The sequence below is a fragment of the Eurytemora carolleeae genome, unplaced genomic scaffold, assembly GCF_000591075.1.
Source record: "Eurytemora carolleeae unplaced genomic scaffold, Eaff_2.0 scaffold1773, whole genome shotgun sequence".
NCBI classification, from domain to species: Eukaryota; Metazoa; Arthropoda; class Copepoda; order Calanoida; family Temoridae; genus Eurytemora; species Eurytemora carolleeae.
The window spans coordinates 26,221-49,804 of record NW_019397657.1 but is presented as its reverse complement, the minus strand read 5'-3'; the positions used below and the strand labels follow the sequence as shown (position 1 = coordinate 49,804).

At 32.4% G+C, this 23,584-nt stretch overlaps 3 protein-coding genes across 3 annotated transcripts; all 3 read right to left on the bottom strand.

The window, feature by feature from the left end:
* Positions 1 to 616: 616 nt before the first annotated feature.
* Positions 617 to 5,663, bottom strand: LOC111715368 (prolactin regulatory element-binding protein; the record flags this gene model as incomplete). The annotated part of the gene is made up of 7 exons (XM_023490680.1): positions 5,576 to 5,663; positions 5,054 to 5,105; positions 4,513 to 4,585; positions 3,490 to 3,562; positions 2,823 to 2,881; positions 1,660 to 1,744; positions 617 to 676 (listed from the first exon to the last, which is right to left on the bottom strand). Coding segments are annotated over exons 1-7 (468 nt in total), but the record flags the coding sequence as incomplete, so codon positions are not given.
* Positions 5,641 to 11,865, bottom strand: LOC111715372 (probable 18S rRNA (guanine-N(7))-methyltransferase). The gene is made up of 11 exons (XM_023490682.1): positions 11,814 to 11,865; positions 11,201 to 11,277; positions 10,451 to 10,551; positions 10,087 to 10,169; positions 8,928 to 9,019; positions 8,259 to 8,354; positions 7,345 to 7,411; positions 6,959 to 7,034; positions 6,430 to 6,512; positions 5,938 to 6,000; positions 5,641 to 5,766 (listed from the first exon to the last, which is right to left on the bottom strand). Exons 1-11 carry the CDS (start codon positions 11,844 to 11,846, stop codon positions 5,680 to 5,682), a joined length of 858 nt encoding a protein of 285 aa, XP_023346450.1. The 5' UTR covers positions 11,847 to 11,865; the 3' UTR covers positions 5,641 to 5,679.
* Positions 11,866 to 12,671: 806 nt separating this feature from the next.
* Positions 12,672 to 23,217, bottom strand: LOC111715369 (beta-catenin-like protein 1). Its single transcript, XM_023490681.1, has 17 exons — positions 23,110 to 23,217; positions 22,953 to 23,008; positions 21,961 to 22,030; positions 21,417 to 21,475; positions 20,941 to 20,999; positions 19,686 to 19,749; positions 19,461 to 19,540; positions 17,641 to 17,722; positions 17,083 to 17,156; positions 16,353 to 16,430; positions 15,881 to 15,955; positions 15,579 to 15,621; positions 15,288 to 15,402; positions 14,567 to 14,657; positions 13,995 to 14,057; positions 13,443 to 13,589; positions 12,672 to 13,097 (listed from the first exon to the last, which is right to left on the bottom strand). The coding sequence occupies exons 1-17, from the start codon at positions 23,180 to 23,182 to the stop codon at positions 13,007 to 13,009; spliced, it is 1,320 nt and encodes a 439-aa protein (XP_023346449.1). The 5' UTR covers positions 23,183 to 23,217; the 3' UTR covers positions 12,672 to 13,006.
* Positions 23,218 to 23,584: the final 367 nt, after the last annotated feature.

Below are 23,584 nucleotides of genomic sequence, written 5' to 3'. Positions count from 1 at the left end.
CTGCACCACAGAAAACATTTAACTAACGCGAGTTCACCAAATGTTAAAAACAGAATATAACAAATACGCAGTTTCCCAACTTTTAGTTTAAATATTGAAAACAGGTCTCGCCAAAGTTCAATTACGCAAGTGGTGTCTAAAATTAGTATATTTCAAGAACTTATCTTTAAAATGAATAATCGCCTTATCTATAAAAAGCTTTGTTGGATTATCTCTCTATCTATCAATGTATCTATCTATCTATTAATTTTTTATCTACGCAGAAAGCTAAAAAATTTATTACTATTCAGGGGTGTATCATTTCTTGAACCCCCCCCCCTTCCACCTTAATTTGGTTTATTAAGGGAACAACATTTTTTGTTGAAACTTGAATTTTTCGGGATAAAGTTAAAAAGTAAAAAATCCTTCAAGTCAATACTGCCGCCAGTGGTACTAATTCTTGAGAATATAATTGTTTGTAATATTTTTTGTTCACCCCTGTTCAAGGATCATATCATAATTTTACGACTAAAAAGGAGTGACTGTGAAATTCTCAATTGCGTCGAATTTACATCTATCAAATTATCAAACCCCCCCATGATTACCAATATGATAAGCATGATGAATCATGACTCACCTTTTCGTGGAAATCTATTTGAACTTTTTTGAGAGGTTCCACCTGGAAAACCAGTTTACTCTGGAAATAGGATTAGTTCAAAAGAATGTGCATTGTGCACGTGATTACTAGAGATCTTTTAATTTTGGAGTGGCATATCCGATTGAGAAGATTAATCTTGAAATTTGTATCCAAGTTTAAGAACTAGTTTCTGTCGGATATTAAATTCTGTATTTCATTTTAAGGGTGTTAACTCAATAGTTTTAAGCAGTGCTTAGGATCCGGATCCGAATCCGGATCCGTTGGATCCTTAAGATTTTGGCTTCCTGGATCCGGAAAAATTGCGGATCCACGGATCTGGATCCAAGGGGAGAAATATCCGCCAAAAACTGCAAACAACAAATTTTTACTCTCAAAACCCAATTCTTAACTATTTAATAAAGAGAGATTTTAAAAATTTCCTGATTTCTGTTGGTTCATCAAGTTTTAGCATAAAAATAAGACAACAAATTTGAAAATTCTGTTGGTTTTAGTGTGACAACTGATTAAAGGGTTCCGTTAATCATCGGAACTGTCACAAAAAAAAAACTAGATAATGCGTCTTTTCTGATTTATTTAAATTAATTAGGAAATTTACTAACTACGTCGTTTTTGCAAACAACCAAATATCCATCCATCCAAATTCAATTTATTTGTTTCTGAAGTAAAAATAGGAAATAAGTTATTAAATAGATATTTAAAGGAATGAGTAACTAAGATCAACCTAGAAATCTGAGTAATGCAAATGGCTGAGTAGTTGGGATGTGAATACATCCCTACTTAGTGAAGCGGATAATTAAGATGTACCTTTTTAAAGAGATTTTTTCGATGAGTCAGGGAAAATAATGGGGGGGGGGGAATTAATGGATGTTTGGGTAAAAACTTTCAAAAAAGATCCGTATCCTTTACACCGCTCTAAGAAAGTACTTAAAACAGTCCAAATTAGCGTGATTCGAACTTGTACAGCTTCCCGGATCCGGATCCGCTAATACTTTTATTTTTATTATTATTACTAAAATTATTACCTGATCATCATTTACAATTTTTTGTCCAGGAGTTCCGTTCGTAACATTCCGCTGCCTTAGTCCGGACTCGGAGAGATGCCGTTCTCTAAACAGAAAATAAAATAATAAACACGGAATATATCCTAAAGGTGTGCAACAATTCAAATCGGGAATAATAAAATATTAGACCAAAAACTTTGCACTCAGGTGGTGGCAGCACTTACCTCTTCAATTGTCTTAGCCACGTTGCTTTAGGCCTTTCTATTTTAAAACCACAACTTAAATTTCAGACACATTTGCTAAGTATTTTATTCCACGTAACTTCCAGAGTAACATGTTTTCTTTCAAGGGAGTGACCGGCAATGTATAGTGGTTGAGCTGAGTATGCAGTATTGTAGAATTTTTTTTTAGGATTCATGAGACATATAAAAAGTTTCCACGATGTATAATTACTGAGTTTGAATGCAAAGTCGACGTTCAAAATCATGAATTGGGTGGGTACGTTTTCAGAATTGGTTTTTTAAAATTATTAAATAAAAACGACAAAAAACATAGTAAAAATTCTTTCGTAAACTAATTAGATGTATAGGAACATATTTCTCAAAAAAAATTGTTAATAAATCAATGTTAGAATCAGTTATTTCGTTTTCATCATTATATTGAATTTCTTATTTTCTATGAATTTGTTCGCAGATTTCTAAAAATTCTTCAAATTAAATTTTCAATTAAAATTTTAGAAAATCACACAAAATCTTTGTGAATAATCAGATTTAAGAAACTAATAATTGAATAAGATTACTTATTTTCGATGATCAGAGTTAATTTTTATTTTCTCAACCTGTTCCTAAACAGCTAATCAGTTCACTGTAGAATTTATTTTACATTTTTGTCGTCGTTATTTAATAATTTAAAAAAAAAGGTTCGTACTCATCACCCAAATTCGTGATTTTAAACGTCGACTTTACGCTCAAATCCAGTAAATATACGTTTTAGAAACGTTTAATAAGTCTCAAATGAATTCTTAAAAATGTGTCCACAATACTACATATTCAGTTCAACCACCATACATTGCCGGTTACTTCCTTTACAATAACTCCCCCCCTTCAAAACTTTTCTTTTCTTTTCCATTAGTATCTCGTTTGATCGAGATACATGAGGAAGCTTTTGTTTCTACTACTGCTTACCTTCCTAGTGTGATGCTATAAACTTGACAATATTCATTGTGACCAGCTGCTACATACACCTTAATCAATCAATCAATCAACCAATCACTCAATCAATCAATCAACAATTAAAACTTTTTATTGTTTATTTCTTTTTTTTAACTTGACAAAATGATTCCTAGTCAAATCAAATCAAATCATAAGTTGTAGGGATGGCCAAAGGCTCCAGTTGTGGATCGGAGTTTCAAGTCCTCCCCATTCCTGGTTTTTCAGCCCTGGCCTTCTGTTTAAACGGTAAAATATGCGTCTTATCCTAATCTTTGTTTACTTTGTATTTGCGAAGCGCCCAGCCACACGACCCCACATGCCCCAATTTAGAATACCTAACATCCAAGGATTGCTACACACGGTTTGTTAAGTTTGGATGCTGGGTATTTCCCTAACGAGTTTAACCATTTTTGTTAAGTTGTTTAATCCAGTTGAATATTCATATTTAATTATCATTTGTTTTGGTTTCCAGTTTTATCTTTGATCATTCTAGTAACATGAAATAAGCATAAACGAATATATCCTAAGAAAAATATTTTGAGAAGTAAAATTAACTTCGTTTCGTTCCTTATTCGTTTAATTGGCGTAGAATAGCACATACTTTTGCCAATAATAAGTTAAAACTCCTTTGATAACTTACTTTGAGAGGTTGATTATTGTTAATATTTCCACGAGCAGAGAGAGACATCACAGAGAACTCGCCAGTGTAAAACCTAAAACGTACATTAGCCCATCATATTATTTGTTGTCTGGTCATATTTTGTAATTATTGCTCGATAAAAATATTTTAGGAAAATATGATTTTGTCGGAAATATTAGTATTTAAGGGGAAATATTAGTATTTAAGGGGAAATATTAGTATTTAAGGGGAAATATTAGTATTTAAGGGGAAATATTTAATCTTTAATTTAATCCAAAAGAATAAAATCATTTCTCTTTATATTGAAGAAAAATATATATATATATATAGACAGGCACCTCTGACCCTTCGGTAAAAGTAAATTTAACCTAAAGACAAACCGCGTCAACCTTGTTGCACCGGCTATTTCTATTGAGGGTCTGCTTTTTTACCCAATGTTCGGGCGATGCAGTACAAACTGGGACCGGAAAGGTTGACCCGGCTCGGAAATTCAAGTGAACTACGACTGCACGTGTAGAGTGAATCTTACTAGCTGTTTGTTATAATAGGATAGAATAAAAATCATATTTAGCTTTAAAAATAAAAAATAAAAAATAAAAAATAAAAGATAAAAAAATAAAATAATTTAACAATAAAAATCTAAAAATAATTGAACAATAAAAATCTAAAAATAATACATGAAAAGTGTACACTGTACACTGTACAGTGTACCGTGTACAGCAGTCAGTGGCAATCAACTATCATTACAATCAGATTATTAACCAATCATAGAACATTTTAAATCGTAAAATTTCTGGAAACAATGTTAAATCTTAATATTTCAGGTAATATGTTCTACTTTTGAAGTATTCATATTTGATGTTATCCAACAAAAATATTTGATTGAATTATTTAAAGAAAAATATTAAAAAATGTGTTGAGTTGGCATTTTAGAGATTTGTTAGAATGAACTGGATCGGGATAAAGATCCAACTATTTCCAAGATCCGGATACGGATCCGACTGATAATGGAATGGTTTCTACCTGCAAACACTAGTTCCTATACAGTTCTCTCCGTCCGTTGTTATCTCAAAAATCTGGAATCCATTCTTAACTCCTGAGCAACAAATTTGATCATCTTGTTTTTTTCCAACTTTTACAGGAATTGTCGACATTTTTACAGACCTCCAAACAAGAGCGGTCCATGCTAGATTTACATCGATACCCTTTTACTCTTCACCGGATTAACATAAAGAAAGATATCTTAGTTTTATCTCCAAACAGGTTTAGATTCTTTTCTCTCCCTTTCATTTCTCAATGAGTCACATTTTTATAGAGAACCGAAGAACAAAGAAAAAAAACATATTTTTGGTTAGACAAAGGTTAAGAGTGTCCCAATCTGAATTTATTCATTTGTTTTTGAACTCATCTAGGTCGACATACCTTCACTAATGGACAAAAGTTTAAGTTTTTTTCTTAGACTAACGTTCCACAAAAATACCTTTCAGAAAGTTTCTATTTTTTTCTTTTTTTGCGATAATATTTTATGATTGTGAAAGAATAAGAAACTGATAATATTTGTTTCCTGTATTAGCAGATCCACCTCCCCCAGCCACCAATATATGACGAGGAGATATCTATAAATCAATGAATGAATCAATCAATCAACCATCCAATCGATCAATCAATCATCCAATCGATCAATCATCCTTTCGTTCAATCAATCATTCCTTATCCGATCCATTGTTATCCGCTCCATCAATCATCCAATCGATCAATCAATCAACCAATCGATCAATCAACCATCCAATCGATCAATCAATCATCCAATCGATCAATCAATAATCCAATCAATCGATCAATCATCCTACCGTCAATCAATCATTCCTTATCCGATCCATTGTTATCCGCTCCATCAAATAATCCAATCGATCAATCAATCACCCAATCAATCACCCAATCGATCAATCAATCATCCAATTAATTGATCATCCAATTAATTGATCATCCAATCTATAAATCATCCAATAAACCAATCATCCAATCAATCAATCATAAATAAACCAATAAGCCAATCATTTAAGAAGGCTACGGTTTGAAAACCTACCATTGCAGCCCCGTATAAAGGGAAATCTACTCGGCATAATAAGCTTCCTTTCTCCGTTTCGCTCATTTTTCTGAAAATTTAAAAAAATGATTTAATAACAATGTCTAGATTCTATCCTTCCTTTTCCTTCCGGTATATTTAGAGTCGGGTCTAACTTCTTTTCCCTTCCGCCGAGCTCGATCCTTCTTTTCCTAGAAATAAAAACAAATAGCAGTAGTGAAGCTGTATAATGCCGTTTTTGCAGAATTTACTTGCGGGATTTGAGTCATTGACACTGAACAGTGAACAACGGTTAACTTGCGGTATTGAAGCTGCATATTTGCGGCATTTTAAATTTTAAAAAACCAACAAAATAATTTTACCTTAATCCAGTCTCTGCTCCCCTTCACACCCTTCCCTCCTCTCATTCCCTTGACTTTCTCCCTCTTTAAATATATTTAGATAAATAAATATTAATTATCCGCAGTCATAATTATCAAATTTAACAGTGCTATTCCTTGCCTTTTTCTGATTTATAAACTGTACCCTTTATTTAAAACTCTCATTCGCTTTATAATAGGCCAAACTAATTAAAACAACCTACTCTGGTCAGGCGGGTTCTAACTACATAGTAAATTGTGATATTAAAAAAGTTTTTAACTTAATCCATTGTACTTTCTTCTTAACAGATTAATTATTAAGCTATTATGCTTTTTGAAAAGATTAACAATTCTAAAATGACCTCGGGGATGAAAGTTACAAAAAAAACCCTTAATACAAAATTAAAACATAAAAAGCGTGAAGAGACAGGGGCCTAGGGAAAATTTTCTCGAAAATATATTTCAGTAAATTATGAAAAATGATTAAAAAAGTACCTGATGTTCAAATCTAGCAGCGCCACCCTCCTCCCCAGTACCCAGGGCTACAGGCAGAGGCTGGTTACCTCCAGTCATTAGAACTAGATAGATAGATATTTAGAAGGATAGGTGGATAGTTAAATAGATAAATAGATAGATAGATAACCCTCCTCCCCAGTACCCCGGTTAAAGAATAGATGAAGATTATTTCATCTCGTTTAAGAATTTCCATTATTACATTTTTTCCCCCCACATAAGATTATCATATTATCATTATTTAAGGCCAACCCTTGGTTTAATGAAGAATGGATAGAAAGATATGTAGAAAAATATAGCAAAGAACGAGATTTGGGAAGTACATGATAACTCAAACAAATTCTTATATATCTGTATATTTGGAAGTACATGATAACTCAACCAAATTCTTATATATCTGTATATTTGGAAGTACATAATAACTCAACCAAATTCTTATATATCTGTATATTTAGAAGTACATGATAACTCAACCAAATTCTTATATATCTGTATCTAAAAATATACAAACCTAGGAAAAATTTCTTTGCTTTAGAACTGTTTGGATAATCAATTAGTACTCCACCAGTAAATCCTGCTCTCATAGACTTTTAAGAAAACAGATTATATTTCTGCTAAAGGAACTGTGTAAATTCTGCTCTCATAGACTTTTAAGAAAACAGATTATATTTCTAGTAAAGATACTGTAGACGTAATTTCAACAACACTTAATTTACAAATCAAAACAAAGATAAATAAGCTGAAAATTGATTATTTTCCAAATAGTTTCTCCATGTAAGTGATTTATGCAGCAGAGATAATAAAGATAACTGTCAAAATTCAACACTTTCCAAGAAAGAAAATTTCTTTCTCGCTGTTTATCAGATAAAAGTTTGACGTTCCATAGAATCTGTGTTCCTGAGTAGTAATTAATTCAATCTGATCTGGGTTCTCAGGATAGAATTGGAACACTGCTCTACTCCCTCTACAAGTACAAGTAATTAGTTCTATCTGATCTGGGTTCTCCGGATAGAATTGGAACACTGCTCTACTCTCTCTACAAGTACAAGTAATTAGTAAAATCTGATCTGGTTTCTCAGGATAGAATTGGAACACTGCTCTGCTCCCTCTACAAGTACAAGTAATTAGTTCAATCTGATCTGGGTTCTCCGGATAGAATTGGAACACTGCTCTACTCCCTCTACAAGTACAAGTAATTAGTTCAATCTGATCTGGTTTCTCCGGATAGAATTGGAACACTGCTCTACTCCCTCTAAAAGTACAAGTAATTAGTTCTATCTGATCTGGGTTCTCAGGATAGAATTGAAACACTGCTCTACATTCTACAAGTACACAATATTAAGTACACTCGCACCCGCTTTAATCGTTGTTTATTGTTCTTAGTTAAAAATTAATTATAAATTAAGATTTTAGACTTTTTCTTGACGTAGTGCAACCTTTCTGTAAGTTCTTAGTTTTAAGAATCTATTGGCAAACTGAAATATTATTTTAGCCAGCTATCAATTCAAATTCATGGGAAAGGATAATCGATTTCCTCCTAATTTATATCTTTACTCTAAATATATGAAAGCCATGTACAAAATTTGAACTTGCTAGAAATAAATCCGAATTTGTTTCATTTTCTATGGGAGATGGGAAAGTAGGGATCAAACCCTTGAAAAGAACTGAAGAAAGAAAATGGCCACAGACTAAATTAAAACTGTAAGAGTCAAGATTTTTACTAAAAATTAGCTCGAGGCGCTCTAAAGCTTTTTCACTTGATCTTTATTAAATAACTCAAGTTTTTATACTGGAAACTCGTGTTAAAGTACCTGGAGAGACAAGCATAAAGTGTAGAGAAGAATGTATATAAACGTTTCCCTGGTTTATGATAAGATTTGTCCCTATTACACAACCACTGAAGAGCACTGAAAAAAATGTTTTAACAAAAAAAAATTTTAAAGGAAAATTTTCCCTTTGGCCAAAAATAATAGGAATGTTCTTGTATTCTCTTGGCAAGATTATTGCAGATTTATGCAACACAGTCAAAAATGGCAACTAATAGAAAATACCGCTATTAAAAACAGAAAATACCGCTATTAAAAACAGAAAATATCGCTCTTAAAAACAAAAATTACCTCTATTCAAAACAAAAAACGACGATTTCTTTCTAATTGTTTTTCAGGTAAATTCTTAAAGGGTACCTTTTGAATCGGGCCGTGACTTTAAATTGCGTCACTTAAAAAACGTTGACAGTTCCTTTAAAATTCCCCTGTTTTCTACCTAATACTAAGGACCAGTCCCTTTAAAATTCCCCTGTTTTCTACCTAATACTAAGGACCAGTCCCTTTAAAATTCCCCTGTTTTCTACCTAATACTAAGGACCAGTCCCTTTAAAATTCCCCTGTTTTCTACCAAATACTAAGGACCAGTCCCTTTAAAATTCCCCTGTTTTCTACCTAATACTAAGACCAGTCCCTTTAAGTTTCTATGTTTCCTACCTAATACTAATAGCTCCGTCAAACATACCAGCTCTAAAGGGTAAACCTTCTCCCATATCTCCAAGCAATAATGCACCTTCAGTTTCACGCTCCTTAAATGGAAAAATAAAATCCTTATCATAAGCCGGGTATTTGGTACGCAACAATTTGTATTGATTGATTTAATTAATTATTAATAATTTCAAACATTGATCTCTACATCAGCTGAGCTGAAAACATAGTTGAGGTTTTAAAAATCTTAAGATAGATTTAATCTCACATTAATATAATGAAAAGTATCAAAAATGCAAACAATCAGTGTCGATTGTAGAAACCGAACAGCCAATCAAAGCTGAGAATTTTTGAAATTGTTCATGAAATCAAAGAGAGAACTCGTATTAGTCGAAATCCAGCAGGGATATTCAAATGAAAGGATTAGGCTAAAAAAGTGTCCATAATTGATACAGATATTTAGCAATCGGGAATAAGAGTATCAAATACAAGAGTTCTCAGCTCTGAATGAAATAATAATAATAATCGCGGTCAACCGTTCATCCGTAGTGTTCAGGCTTGAGCTCCCGTATATTTAAGATTGTGGTCTAATGGATAATTTTTTATATAACCTTCTAAAANGGGGGGGGGGGGTATTTAGAAGAGGGGAGGGGAAAAACAATTTTTTATGATTAAATATTCTTAAAATTATTATTTAATTATTAAAATGTGTGATTAAAAATACATGATTATATTGCTGGAAATTAAAACAATTAGGCATGCCTAATTCACAACAGTACCCTTCAACCCTTTGTTTGGTCAATGATGATTGTAAAATGTGATGACCTTATTTATTCTTTTCTTTTTAATTGTGGTTTCTCTGAGAAGTGACATACGGATTAGTGTTGCAGGGATGATGAAGGAAATTGTCATAAAGTGATAAGTTTTTAAAATAAAAAAACTTTATTATCCTCATTGTTACTCAGATAGAGCTCAAGAGGGTGCTGTATTAATTCGGCCATGCGCACATCTCTTTACATTGAGCGTTACTTAAAACTGCACCGACAGTTCCTAGTTTAGACAAATTAATTTAACAATGCAACTTTCAAGCAACCCTGAATGAAACCGCCTCTGCAAAAATATTGCGATTTATTCACTATGTGGGGATGGAAAAGGTAAAAAAATATACCTTAGCAATATTAAGCATAGCGGGGGCAATATCCATACCAACCCAATAGTGTCCTTGCTCCTCTATACATTCTCCAGATAGGCCTAGAATATGTAGGTAGGTAGATAGGTAGGTAGGTATATAGGTTGGTAGCTAGATAGGTAGGTACCTAGGTGGGTAGGTAGGTAGGCAAACATGTAGGAAGGCATTTAGGTTGGTAGGTAGGTAGGTTGGTAGGTAGGTAGGTAGGTAGGTAGGTAGGTAGGTAGGTAGATACATAGGTAGGAAGCTAGGTAGCTAGGTATGTAGGTAGATAGGCAGGTAGCTAGGTAATTAAGGAGGTAGGTACGTAGGTAGATAGGTAAGTAGGTGAATGATTAACTACCTGAACCACAACCAAGATCAAGAAGATAACAGGACTCATCCTCAGGTAAAGCAAGAAGTTCAAGAGCTCTCTCAGACATCTCAGATTGAATTGTCATTATCCTAGAATTTTTGTTCTTCTTTAATTTAACATTTCTTATTATTTCCGACTCTACAGTTCAGTTGTACAAGAATTTTCTGATGCAAATTTTTTTTTTTTTTTTTAAAGAAATACAGTAAAGCTAGGTAGGAAATATATTTGAGAAATTATAGGATCGAATCAAAACAAATCAGATTTTACAGGACGCCCTAATTCCAAAGACCAATCTCAAAAATACTTTACGGAATGAAGAAAGAAGTGAGGTCACAATTTTTAACCGAGAATTTGAGCCTTTGATTTTCCTGAGAGCCATGATATCAAAACTCTGTTNCCCGTTTTTTTATACTTGGACCAACGTATAAGAAATTATATAAATTTTCAGCTCCACAGCTAATGATGATCTAGAAATAAACCCTAAAACGTGTCTTGATTATTTCTGTATATAGGGTGGCGTATAAACAATACATTGGTTAAATAGTTCTGCACTTCTATTGTTCCGACGCCTAAAATTAAATTGTGAGACGCTAAAGTGGACAAGTGTACACTTCTCTTAGCAGTTAGATACACCAAGTTGTGTTCTCAGTCCAAAATTTTGAATATTATGTCTTTTTTGAAATTTGTGAACAATTTTTTAAACATATCCAGTTTTCTGTCTTCTTGTTAAATAAATACCTGGTATTGTTTGAATATTTCTCAGCTTCATCGGTTCCGTAAAGCAAGNCCGTTCCATAAAAGATTTCAGGAGGAGCCTAAGATAAAAATAATCCTTAACAGATATTTACAAATAAAGTAAAAAAAATGGTTGAAAAAATGTTAGGGTGAGATAGTCAATGAAAGGCAAAACCAAGACGATATTTAATTCATTCGTGTTATTTAGAGCCTCATAGTAATAGATAACAAATTTGCAAGAATTCTTTTAAATTCATCTCTAGTATAAAAAGTATCGATGTTAGTTAAAGGGTATCAACTAAGAAAACTTTAAAGTGAGTGTTCGCGAAATAATAAGGTATAGGCTTAACCAAAATTAAATTAGGAATCGAATGGTGTCAATTCTTTTTTTTCATTTGAAGTTCCGTAAAGTCATCTTTTTACGTGACCATGGAGATTTTGTATAATGCAGGGTTGTATATTTCTCAGAAATGAATTTTGCTGATTTGGGAAAAATAAATAATTGAGCATAAAATATAGAACTTCTGAAAAATGATTTTCTAAAGGGGAGAGGAGGGGAGGGGGGGGGGACAACAAATAATTTTTCGAGAAATTTTACACCTCTAGAATATTATACCTGGTGTTCTGGTCTTCTACAGGACCCAGACATCTTAGAAATTTAAAATCTGAAAACATGAAAATTACATAACAGAATTTTGAATCCGACAAAGTAAATGCTGAATAGTAATACAGAATACTCTTAGGTCTAAAACTTTACACGATTTAGCAGATACTCTTGTTTAAAACTTGTCTACAAGATTAAGCAAATACTCTTGTTTAAAAATTGTACACAAGATTAAGCAGATATTCTTGTTTAAAACTTGTATACAAGATTAAGCAGATATTCTTATTTAAAAATTGTACACAAGATTTAGCAGATATTTTTGTTTAACAATTGTCTACAAGATTAAGCAGATATTCTTGTTTAAAAATTGTCTACAAGATTAAGCAGATATTCTTGAATTGTCTACAAGATTAAGCAGATATTCTTGTTTAAAAATTGTCTACAAGATTAAGCAGATATTCTTATTTAAAACTTGTCTACAAGATTAAGCAGATATTCTTATTTAAAACTTGTCTACAAGATTAAGCAGATATTCTTGTTTAAAACTTATATACAAGATTTAGCAGATATTTTTGTTTAAAACTTGTATACACAATTAAGCAGATATTCTTGTTTAAAACATACATACAAGAATTAGCAGATATTTTTGTTTAAAACTTGTATACACAATTAAGCAGATATTCTTGTTTAAAACTTGTCTACAAGATTAAGCAGATATTCTTGTTTAAAACTTGTCTCAAAAATTAAGCAGATATTCTTGTTTATAACTTGTCTACAAGATTTAGCAGATATTCTTGCTGAAAACTTGTCTACAAGATCAAGCAGATATTCTTGTTAAAAAATTGTCTCCAAGATTAAGCAGATATTCTAGTTGAAAACTTGTCTACAAGATTTAGCAGATACTCTTGTTGAAAACTTGTCTACAAGATTTAGCAGATATTTTTGTTGAAAACTTGTCTACAAGATTTAGCAGATACTCTTGTTGAAAACTTGTCTACAAGATTTAGCAGATATTTTTGTTGAAAACTTGTCTACAAGATTTAGCAGATACTCTTGTTGAAAACTTGTCTACAAGATTTAGCAGATATTCTTGTTGAAAACTTGTCTAAAAGATTAAGCAGATATTCTTGTAGAAAACTTGTCTACAAGATTAAGCAAATACTCTTGTTTAAAACTTGTCTACAAGATTAAGCAGATATTCTTGTTTAAAACTTGTCTACAAGATTTAGCAGATATTCTTGTTCCAGTTTCTTCTCATGGTCGTCTTCCTCATCTCCCAGATTTCCCGCGTATTCTCTTTAAAAAATCCAATTATTAAATAATATATCTATAACTTAAAACAATTTAAATAACAAATTTATTCTTAAGAATTCTTAGAGCATCATTTAAAGTAAACATTAAAAACGGAATTTCTTATTCAAAATTCCACTCATTCCCTAAGCGATGTGTTTAAAAAAAAATTTATTTTTACGATAGGGGGCAGGGGGCCGGGTGGGCAAGCTTTAAGTTGGGGGAAATGCAATTCCGAGTAGGACACTAAAGTAAGCCCCACTTTTTAACATTTCACTGAACTTTATAAACTAACAAATGTTTTTACTAAAAAAGTTTTAAATAGCAGAAAAATAAATATTTATAAATCACCTGACTGTATCCCTGACTGTCTTAAGGGTTCCTCCTCGGAGATTTAGAATCTGTAGAACACGTTGTTTAACCGTAGATGCTCCGCAGCAGCAGATTTCAAGGATTATATAATCAACATATTGTAGAACAAACAAACCATCTTGTAACCTAGAGATATTCATTATTAATTCGGAGTAATATTTACCCCCCCACCCCCTTCCATATTTTACTTTTATTTCATATATGTCACCCACTTGACAAACAAAACACCTTCTTATTAATAATATTACAATACAATTTCAACTTTATTTTTAATGAGACCGTAGACGTAATTTAAAATAAAAATATTAGGTGGCAAAGCTGATTTTCCTTTTTAAATGGCAAAACTTAATAAGCTATATATTTTAAAGAGTACAATTAATAATTAATTATTATTAATAATTATTTTAAAGAGTACAATTTAAAGAGTACACATAATAATTATTCTAAAGAGTACAATTAATAACTACTTTGCTACTTAATATGGAGAATCATTTAAAATAATTAATTGGAAAAATTCATAATTAAGTTTACCTTCTAACATAAACCTCATCATCATCCAGCTTTTCCTTGGATCTTCTCATTTCTCTTTCCAACCTTGCAACATTAAACAATTAGCAAGAAATAGTCGTTTGAACACAATAACCTATACTTGATGTAAAGTTCATGTAACCTTCCTTCCCGCTACTTTGCTTCCTCGACCTTCCTGTAGTACTTTATATGTAGCTCTAGTAACCTTCCTACTTTCCTACTTTCCTTCCTTCCTTCCCTTTGATCTGATTCCTCTACCTTCTTGTAGTACTTTATATGTAGCTCTAGTAACCTTCCTACTTTCCTTCCTTCCTTCCTTCCTTCCTTACCTTTGATCTGCTTCCTCTACCTTCCTGTAGTACTTTATATGTAGCTCTAGTAACCTTCCTTTTCCTTCCTTCCTTCCTTCCTTCCTTACCTTTGATCTGCTTCCTCTACCTTCCTGTAGTGCTTTATATGTAGCTCTAGTAACCTTCCTTCCTTCCTTCCTTCCTACCTTTGATCTGCTTCCTCGACCTTCCTGTAGTGCTTTATATGTAGCTCTAGTAACCTTCCTACCTTCCTTTCTTCCTTACCTTTGATCTGCTTCCTCCACCTTCCTGTAGTACTTGATGTGAAGCTCCAATAACCTGTCAACTTTCTCATGATCATTCTCAGTAAACTTGGCTAAAAAAAGATAGATATCACCATTGCAAATAAAACTTAATTTGTAAAAATCATCGTTTATCAGAATTTTTTAAATGGGTAATTTCCTGCATATCTGTTCTTTGGAAATCCGCTGCTGAAAGATGTGATTTTTTGCTTACAGTACAGTTCTTGAATAATCTGACAAAACAAACCTAGTAAACGTTCTCTCTATTTGTCTACAACAGTACAGATAGCAATTATTCTAATAAATATCAATCTAGTAAACGTTCTCTCTATTTGTCTGCTAACAGTACAGATAGCGATTATTCTAATAAATACCAACCTAGTAAACGTTCTCTCTATTTGTCTACAACAGTACAGTTAGCAATTATTCTAATAAATACCAACCTAGTAAACGTTCTCTCTATTTGTCTACAACAGTACAGATAGCGATTATTCTAATAAATATCAACCTAGTAAACGTTCTCTCTATTTTTCTGCTAACAGTACAGATAGCAATTATTCTAATAAATACCAACCTAGTAAACGTTCTCTCTATTTTTCTGCAACAGTACAGATAGCGATTATTCTAATAAATACCAACCTAGTAAACGTTCTATCTATTTTTCTGCAACAGTACAGATAGCTATTATTCTAATAAATACCAACCTAGTAAACGTTCTCTTTGTTTTCCCGCATTGTTGCCCACAGTACAATTCTTGAATAAGCTGGCGATTATTGAAACAACATGTTCTTCATGCTCATCTGCAGTCACTCCACCACGCTTAACAATAAAATTATAGTATTGACAAATATATCATGTTTGTGACTTCATCAACCCTCCTCTCCGCAAACATTCTTATCTGCCTCCCCTCTCATTCCTTCGTACCATAATTACAAGAAATGCAGAATACAATTTCAACCCATTTTTCATCTTGTACGTAAAAGAATTGTTATTACCTTAGATTTCTTTGGCGTTTTCATGAAAAGAGGGAAGATGGTCCTAAAAATAGTTTACTTTTTATTTCTAGGTTCAGGAAATGCAATTTGATTAAATGTATTAACTTTCAAATTTAAGTATGACGAAATGTATATTATCTCAAAGGCATCCCCCGCTCACAATGCTAATGGAAATGTCTGGGATACAGTTCGTGCGGTAACCAGCAAACGCGAACCATTTCGGTTAAAATTCAAGATTGCATAATGCGGCAAAAAATAATTCAAATCTTCTGGGACACAAGTTTTAGTTATTAAAGAACTACCTGAGCCCGAGAATATCGACAAATTTAGCTGAATTATTAGCTCCATCTACTCCAGAGATCGCATGGTCTAGAACCCTGGATTCAACATCAAATATAATTTGTACATCACTAAAAAATCATCTTCACTTAACTGTTTAAACCATTAACACATTCGTTTAAAACGTCATCTAAATTAGCCTTTCCTTGTTTAGTGTATTTACTATTTATTTAGTGTCAAATATGGGTATTTGCAATGAGTAATACGACTTAGGGTTTGTATTGTGACGTATTAGGACAGCATTGGAACTAGTTTATATTTTAAATAACAACATTTAATTAGTAGACATAACTGCTAAACGCTCACGCTCAGTCGTGTTAAAAACTGTCTTGTTTTGTTTACATGTGAACACTGTTCTAGTATGAGTTAAAATAAACAAACTTTATCCCTCTGTCCTTACTTCTACCCTCGTTGGTAAGATGTATATTTGGTTTCCTGAGAGCTCCAGTTCTTGATTTCTTCTTCTCTCTCAACATCAAGTTCATCAGCTGTAAACCTTCTCCTTGCAGGAACCTGCACAGTGTAGTGTACATTGTCAAAATGTAGTTTGCGGATTAAAGAAAATAAATTCTTTCATTTTTAAATAAATTTAAAATAAAATTTAATGCTTTCTTTAACTAAACAAAAAGTCTATATAGACTATAGACATTATGTACTATGTTTTATGATGTAAATCTATAAGATGTACTGCACAATCAGGTGCGTACACAGGATTTAAGCCAGGGGGGCAAGTTTTTGCGCGAAGCCCCCTGTTTACCCCTAGGCGATTTTTGCCCCCCCCCCGGGCCTTAAAAATGCTATTATTCTATATTAAGTCTACTACATGTCATCTAAGTAGTCCAATTCCATATTAGTCATAATTCAAGAAATATTCTATAACGTATAATTTAGTTCTGTATTACTCTCCGAAGTCCTAAGTAGTCTCCTGAGACTTCTCAGGGCAGCCCCCCCCTTGAGTACGCGCCTGTGCACATGCCCATCTTGTAAAGTGTACATAGGATATTTTAGCTGTACACATTACCCCTGTACGACTGCACAGTGAAAATTCTGCAATGAACATAGATTATCAGTATACAGCAGAAAAATGTTTTCAAAAAAACTGCAGACAATATTTTCCAAATCAGCAATTATGAAATGTGAATGTAAGTACAAGTAAAGACTAAACCTGTCTCTGTTCTCTCTCTCCAGGAGTAGTGAACACATTGAGTTGAATAAATTCTCCATGTACTCAGATTCTTCCTGAAACAATATTTTTAACAATATTATTTTTCCAGATCTTCTTGTTTAACCAATTTTTTTTAATTCCTGCAACAATAACACTCTAGAAAAGTTTGTGTGCGTGGGGGGGGGGGGGGTTGTTTTGTGAAACTTCTGATATTTACAGCAATTTTCACATTGTAATCAATAATCTACTACCATCTTAACCACACTATTGATTGATTGGTGCTTTTTTAGTATTAGTTCCAACAACACTACTTCTCGCTCTTCATTAATCTAAACCTACGACCAGTTGTTTTTTCTTTCCAAACTTAAAATTAAAATAAGTTCGAATCTTTATGTTAGATAAGATAAGAAAAAGATTATGAAAGATCCCCAACGTGGGATCCCAAGACCGCCATCCGAAGTCAGGGGTCTCAGTCAGGTGCTGATTCCACTACCAATTCAATCCGTCACCCTGATCTAATTCCCCCTACTCTAAAACTTTATATTATTTAGATCTAACCTGTTGATTAGGATCATGACGCTTGTAGTAAGCTAACTGCTGGAGCATACTATCAATAGCTCCCAGCTCTCCTATCATCTTCCTAAAATATGTTGATTAGGATCATGACGCTTGTAGTAGGCTAACTGCTGGAGCATACTATCAATAACTCCAAGCTCTCCTATCATCTTCCTAAAATATGTTGATTAGGATCATGACGCTTGTAGTAGGCTAACTGCTGGAGCATACTATCAATAACTCCAAGCTCTCCTATCATCTTCCTAAAATATGTGGATTAGGATCATGACGCTTGTAGTAGGCTAACTGCTGGAGCATACTATCAATAGCTCCCAACTCTTCTATCATCTTCCTAAAATATATTAATTAGGATCATGAAGCTTGTAGTAGGCTAACTGCTGGAGCATACTATCAATAGCTCCCAGCACTCCTAACATCTTCCTAAAATATGTTGATTAGGATCATAACGCTTGTAGTAGGCTAACTGCTGGAACATACTATCAATAGCTCCAAGCACTCCTAACATCTTCCTAAAATTAGGACTTCGTACATTTGTATATAAATAGATAATAAGCGTGGGTCACGTAATTCCATTTGTAGAGTTGTACATTCGATTCAAAACTATGTTCTTTAATCTTCTTTATGATCAAGAATGCGTAAGATATCCCTGTTTTTAATGCTGAAAATTGATTTTATCAGCTGTGTTACTATGTAAAATTGAACTGAAGATTTAAGCTGCAAAAACTCTCAAGGAATTTTCACTTTTATTGAACAGAAGAACAACTATTTATTCCTCATCATTCTTCAGGTAAAGATTGAACGAGTATCGTAGTGAATCGGAAAAACCAGACAATAAGTGGGAAGTCACTTGAAATTACCTCTACAATCACTGAAAGGACCTAACGTAGAACCATTAAACCACCATAAAACATGAAATAATTGTTTCATTAGGCAATATCAAACACATAGTCTTTCCATCCTTTCAAAGCTAATTTTAATTAACCTTGAATGGTCTCATGAAGAGCCTCTAATATCAAGCACCTTAAATGATTCCAGATTCACAACAATAAACTTGTAACTTTTATCCGAGAATTGAATTGAAATAACAAGCTTAAAGTCAAAATTAAATAAATTATAACACTTCTGCTTTGAAGGGTCACTTTTAATTTTGTTAAAGGTTCTCTTGAATCAAGAAGTGATTAAGCTAAAACATGAAAGCAGAATATGACTGATTTAATCCACTGAAATGTGAAACTTTATCTGTAAGAATAATGAACAAGTGTTACGCCGTTCGTTTAAAATTTCAAGTCAAAATCTGCTGCGCTAAAAAAAAATTGTTTGGCCTTACAATTTTTTAACTGACGATCGACAACTTTAGAAAAAAGTTTCCCTGCGTCGGAATTACCAGACTCAATTTCATGTTGAATGCTGCTTATTTGGAAGATATTGAGATTCGAAGATTTGACCAATATAATCTGTTCTGACTTTTGTTATATCAAAAGTTTACGCTATAACTACTGGAACTTTTAAGCTCAATTTTCAAGCTAAAATTTATATTGTAAAGCAATTAACCGCTAAATTGCGAAGAACTACATATTCGTATTCAAAAAACTAGCTGAAGTGCCCGGCGTTGCCCATGGAATTTTAAAAACCCTTGAAATTTTTTTTTGAATTTTTTAGTCTGTTTCCCTCCAGGGTACCCTTGCGTTTACAAAAAATCAGCCAATTCGGTCCAGCCGATTGGCCCGCTATATGGCTAAAATATAAATATATATATATAGCGAAGAGCTTTATTATACAAAAAAAGTTAAATATTGATTTACCTGTTCTCTGGTTCATTCTGTAGTAGGATAGAAAGGATTTCACTGGCGTATAGTTTATTAGCATCAAAAGGAACTTTAACCTGGAGTAAAGGATTTAATGACTAATAATTAAAAAATTCCACCATAAATGGACTGTGATTGACGAAACCTTACAAAATTTGTATCATTTCGAACATCGTTAAAAGCCGAAAAAGTGATAATTTATGTTTATTTTTTAATTATCACCTTAAGTTTTTTAATCAGCCAAGTCATAAAACCGGCTTCGGCCACCTCCTTACAAACAGTAGGCCTGAACAAAAAGTCAATCAATCAATCAATCAACCAATCAATCCATCAATCAATTAATTTAAATTTCGATCAGAATTTAAGAAAATTCTTTCGGTTTGGACGGAATTTTCCAGTTATTTTTAAATCTATTGATGGCCTGTTCTTCTCGAAAGTTAAGCAGCGCATTTAATTATCAAAATCAATTTATTTTGCATCTATATATATAAAAATATATAAAGTTGTAATCTATGTTTGTTTGTTTGTCCGATCATAACTCAGGAACCCCTGGACCGATTTGCCTCAAACTTTGATTGGAAGACCCGGGAGACCCACGGGAATGTTCTCAGCTTGGTTTTAAGATTCTAAGCTGAGTAAGTCGACTTAGATAGCTAAAATTTTGTTTCCTAGTAAAATCGTTCAAGTGCGGGTAAAAGGCGCGGTTGGAGTAACTTTTAGTCACCTTGGCAGCGCTGGGTTCCCAAGCTAGTTTAAGTATATATTCCAAGTTTATATGAATATTGTACCAGGAGTCATGCTTTAAATATTGGATAATGACACCAGTCAAATATAATTTTTAAAGAATTTAAGAAAATATGTGAAAATATTTATACCAAACTTTAATTTAATGCTATTCTAATTGTCTTATTTTAACATTTATGAAACTATAGTGTACTTTATCATAATTACCCACTAATTACTCATCGTGAATTTCAAAAAACGTGCTATAAAGTTAAATTAGCTGTACATTACAGCACGTGTGCTATAAAGTTTTGATTGGTTCCCGGATTTTCTCCAAAAAATTTAGGAAATTTCCTAAATATTTTTTTCAATTGAAATGAAAATCAAATTTAAATCAACTTTATATCTGGACTTTTGCTTTGTTTCCACAGCCATGGAAATAAGATAAGTACACAAACGTTTCATAAAATTACCTATAACACTATAATTTTGGCACGACGCGACGTGCTATACAGTTTTTGGACAGCAATTTTCTCTATGTCTCGAAGGTTCTCGCCTTTTTAGATTATATTTTGTCCCTTGCTAAAGCTCGGGACAAAAATAAATCTAAAATTCTGTCCAAAAACTTAATAACACTGCGAACCAAAATGATAATGTTATTAATAGTTATTCTATTTACAGAAATTATAATAGCTCGTAATTAAGAATTTGTTCGCTTCATGGAGCCGAATAAGAGTATGGATTTAATTAGTACCTGAATTCTACTATATTCTCGATTATAGCGAGCGCATTGTGTACACCATCCGCCTCCTCCTGTATTCATTCATTCATTCATTCATTCATTCATTCATTCATCCTTTCATTCATTCATTCATTCATTCAAAAGTATAACAATCAAATAATCAACCCAAATCAACTATCAAATCAAACAGAAATAAATCAAATCAAACAATTAAAACAAATAACATGAAATCAAATCAAATCAAACCAAATTAAACCAAACCGAATCAAATCAAATCAAATCCAATCAAATCAAACCAAACCAAATCAAACCAAATCAAACCAAACCGAATCAAACCGAATCAAATCAAATCAAATCAAACCAAACTAAATCAAATGAAACTAAATCAAATCAAACCAAATAAAATAAAACCATACCAAATCATTAACTCTTCAAATCATAGGAGATAGAAATAGAAGAGAATTAAATTAATAAAAATGAATAATTTCCTTGACAGATTCATCTAACCGTTCAATAGCTGCGATCATGAGAGAGAATATCTGGTTATCTGGGTCCGACATATTCTTCAACAAAAGATCAATTATACACTGTTAAGTGTTAATTATAAGAATTACAGCTTTTTAATTAAATTCCTGCACCCACTTAAAACTTTAAGAAAACATTTTTTTGTAAAATACAAAATTTCTCCGCGAATATGACTTTAAAGAGAAAAAAACTCAAAGGCTTGTATGAAGAAAATATATATATATATCTTCTCAATTAACAAATGCTTGGTTTCCTATAACTCAGCGTTCAGGCGATGAGCAGTAGCTTTAACTTTAAGCCTAGAGCGACAGGTAATCATAAAATTGTACGAGACCCATGCTTAAAGATTTATGTCATGTTGTCAAAAAACAAAAACCAGCAGAAATAGGGGTTACAATCAGTGTTAGTGTTGTGTACAGTACACTGTGTAAGTGTCCAGTGTAAAATTTATGTACAATTTATAATATTCTCATTGAAGTTTAAAAATGTGTTGAAGAAAATGATTTCCTATAAGAGCTTGGATTAGAGACTCAGCCCCTTCCTCAGATTCATTTAGTGTATCCACATCAGTTAACTCCTATACAATACTTGGATAGTGTATCCACATCAATTAACTACTATACAATACTTGGATATAAAGTGTATCCAAATCAGTTAACTACTATACAATATATATATATATATATATGTATAATGGATATATACAATATATGGATTCAATTTTTGTATCCAGGTGTCAGAACTCATGTTTTGTAAATCTCAGGATCAAGAATTTATCTTCATATACTATCTAGACCTACTGATTTTTTAAACATGAATTTAATATCATATGGTCTTGAGCCCTTCCCTCCCATATTGGATATCGAGCTCAACCATTGATGATGAACGATATCCATACAAATGTTACTACCTATGATATGATTGTTTTTACAACAAATTACAAAAATTAATTTAATAAAGAATTAAAAGGAACACCACAAAAGAGGAAGATGGAATAGATGTTTGTTTAAATTTGACCTCCTATGATCTACCAGAGCTGGAAACTTGAATGTAAAGATAATCATGATATACACTGATAATATATATAATCATAATCTAGATACAGTTTGATCTCGATGTACAATGTGGGTACCTTTAATTTACAAATAACTTTACCTCTCCCTTTCTATATGTAAACCTTTACCTTTACCTTTACCTTTCCCATTATATATATATAAAACTATACCTTTCCCTTTCTATATATATAACTATACCTTTCTCTTTCTATTATACAGAACTTTACCTTTCCCTTTCTATATATATATATATATATATATATAACTTGACCTTTTCCTTTCTTCCTTTCTTATTCCTCCCGTGATCAAAGCTCCCTTTAACCCCTGACTGGGTACGATTACCATGCGGGATATCGTATAAAGATTATATTAATCTGTAGATTAAGATTAAGATCAAGCATTAAACTCAAATACTAGAGCTCCCAACTGAGATATTTCTAGTACCTGAATTAAATCAATCACGGAGACAGATATATCCGAATTATCGTGACATAATAAACCTAAATAAAAAATTATTAAAAGAAAACATGCTTTTTAGACTTTTTTGATAAGATATTTTATTAATATTCAATTCGAAACAAAGAATATTTATTTTATTTACCTAACATTGAAGGAACACAGTTTAAGTCAACAATTATAGGATAAAAATCCGGAACCGTTGCTATGTTGTGCATTTCCTAAACAATAGATCTAAAGGGACTGTACATCTTATTACGGGTTGAGTCTATAAATGTGCATTTCCTATACAATAGATATAAAGGGACTGTACATCTTATTTGCAGCTTGAGTCTATAAATGTGCATTTCCTTAACAATAGATCTAAAGGGGTTGTAAATCATATTACAGCTTGAGTCTATAAATGTGCATTTGCTAAACAATATATCTAAAGGTACTGTAAATCTTATTACGGGTTGAGTCTATAAATGTGCATTTCCTAAACAATAGATCTAAAGGGACTGTAAATCTTATTACGGGTTGAGTCTATAAATGTGCATTTCCTATACAATAGATCTTAAGGGGCTGTAAATCTTATTACAGCTTGAGTCTATAAATGTGCATTTCCTAAACAATATATC

Excerpts from the sequence above, each read along its gene's own strand:
- LOC111715369 (XM_023490681.1), bottom strand. The coding sequence starts at position 23,182 with ATGCACAACATAGCAACGGTTCCGGATTTTTATCCTATAATTGTTGAC. Across the intron at positions 16,431-17,082 it reads GAGAGAGAGAACAGAGACAG|GTTCCTGCAAGGAGAAGGTT; the intron begins GTTTAGTCTTTA and ends TACACTGTGCAG. Across the intron at positions 13,590-13,994 it reads GATGAGGTTTATGTTAGAAG|GTTACAAGATGGTTTGTTTG; the intron begins GTAAACTTAATT and ends GAATATCTCTAG.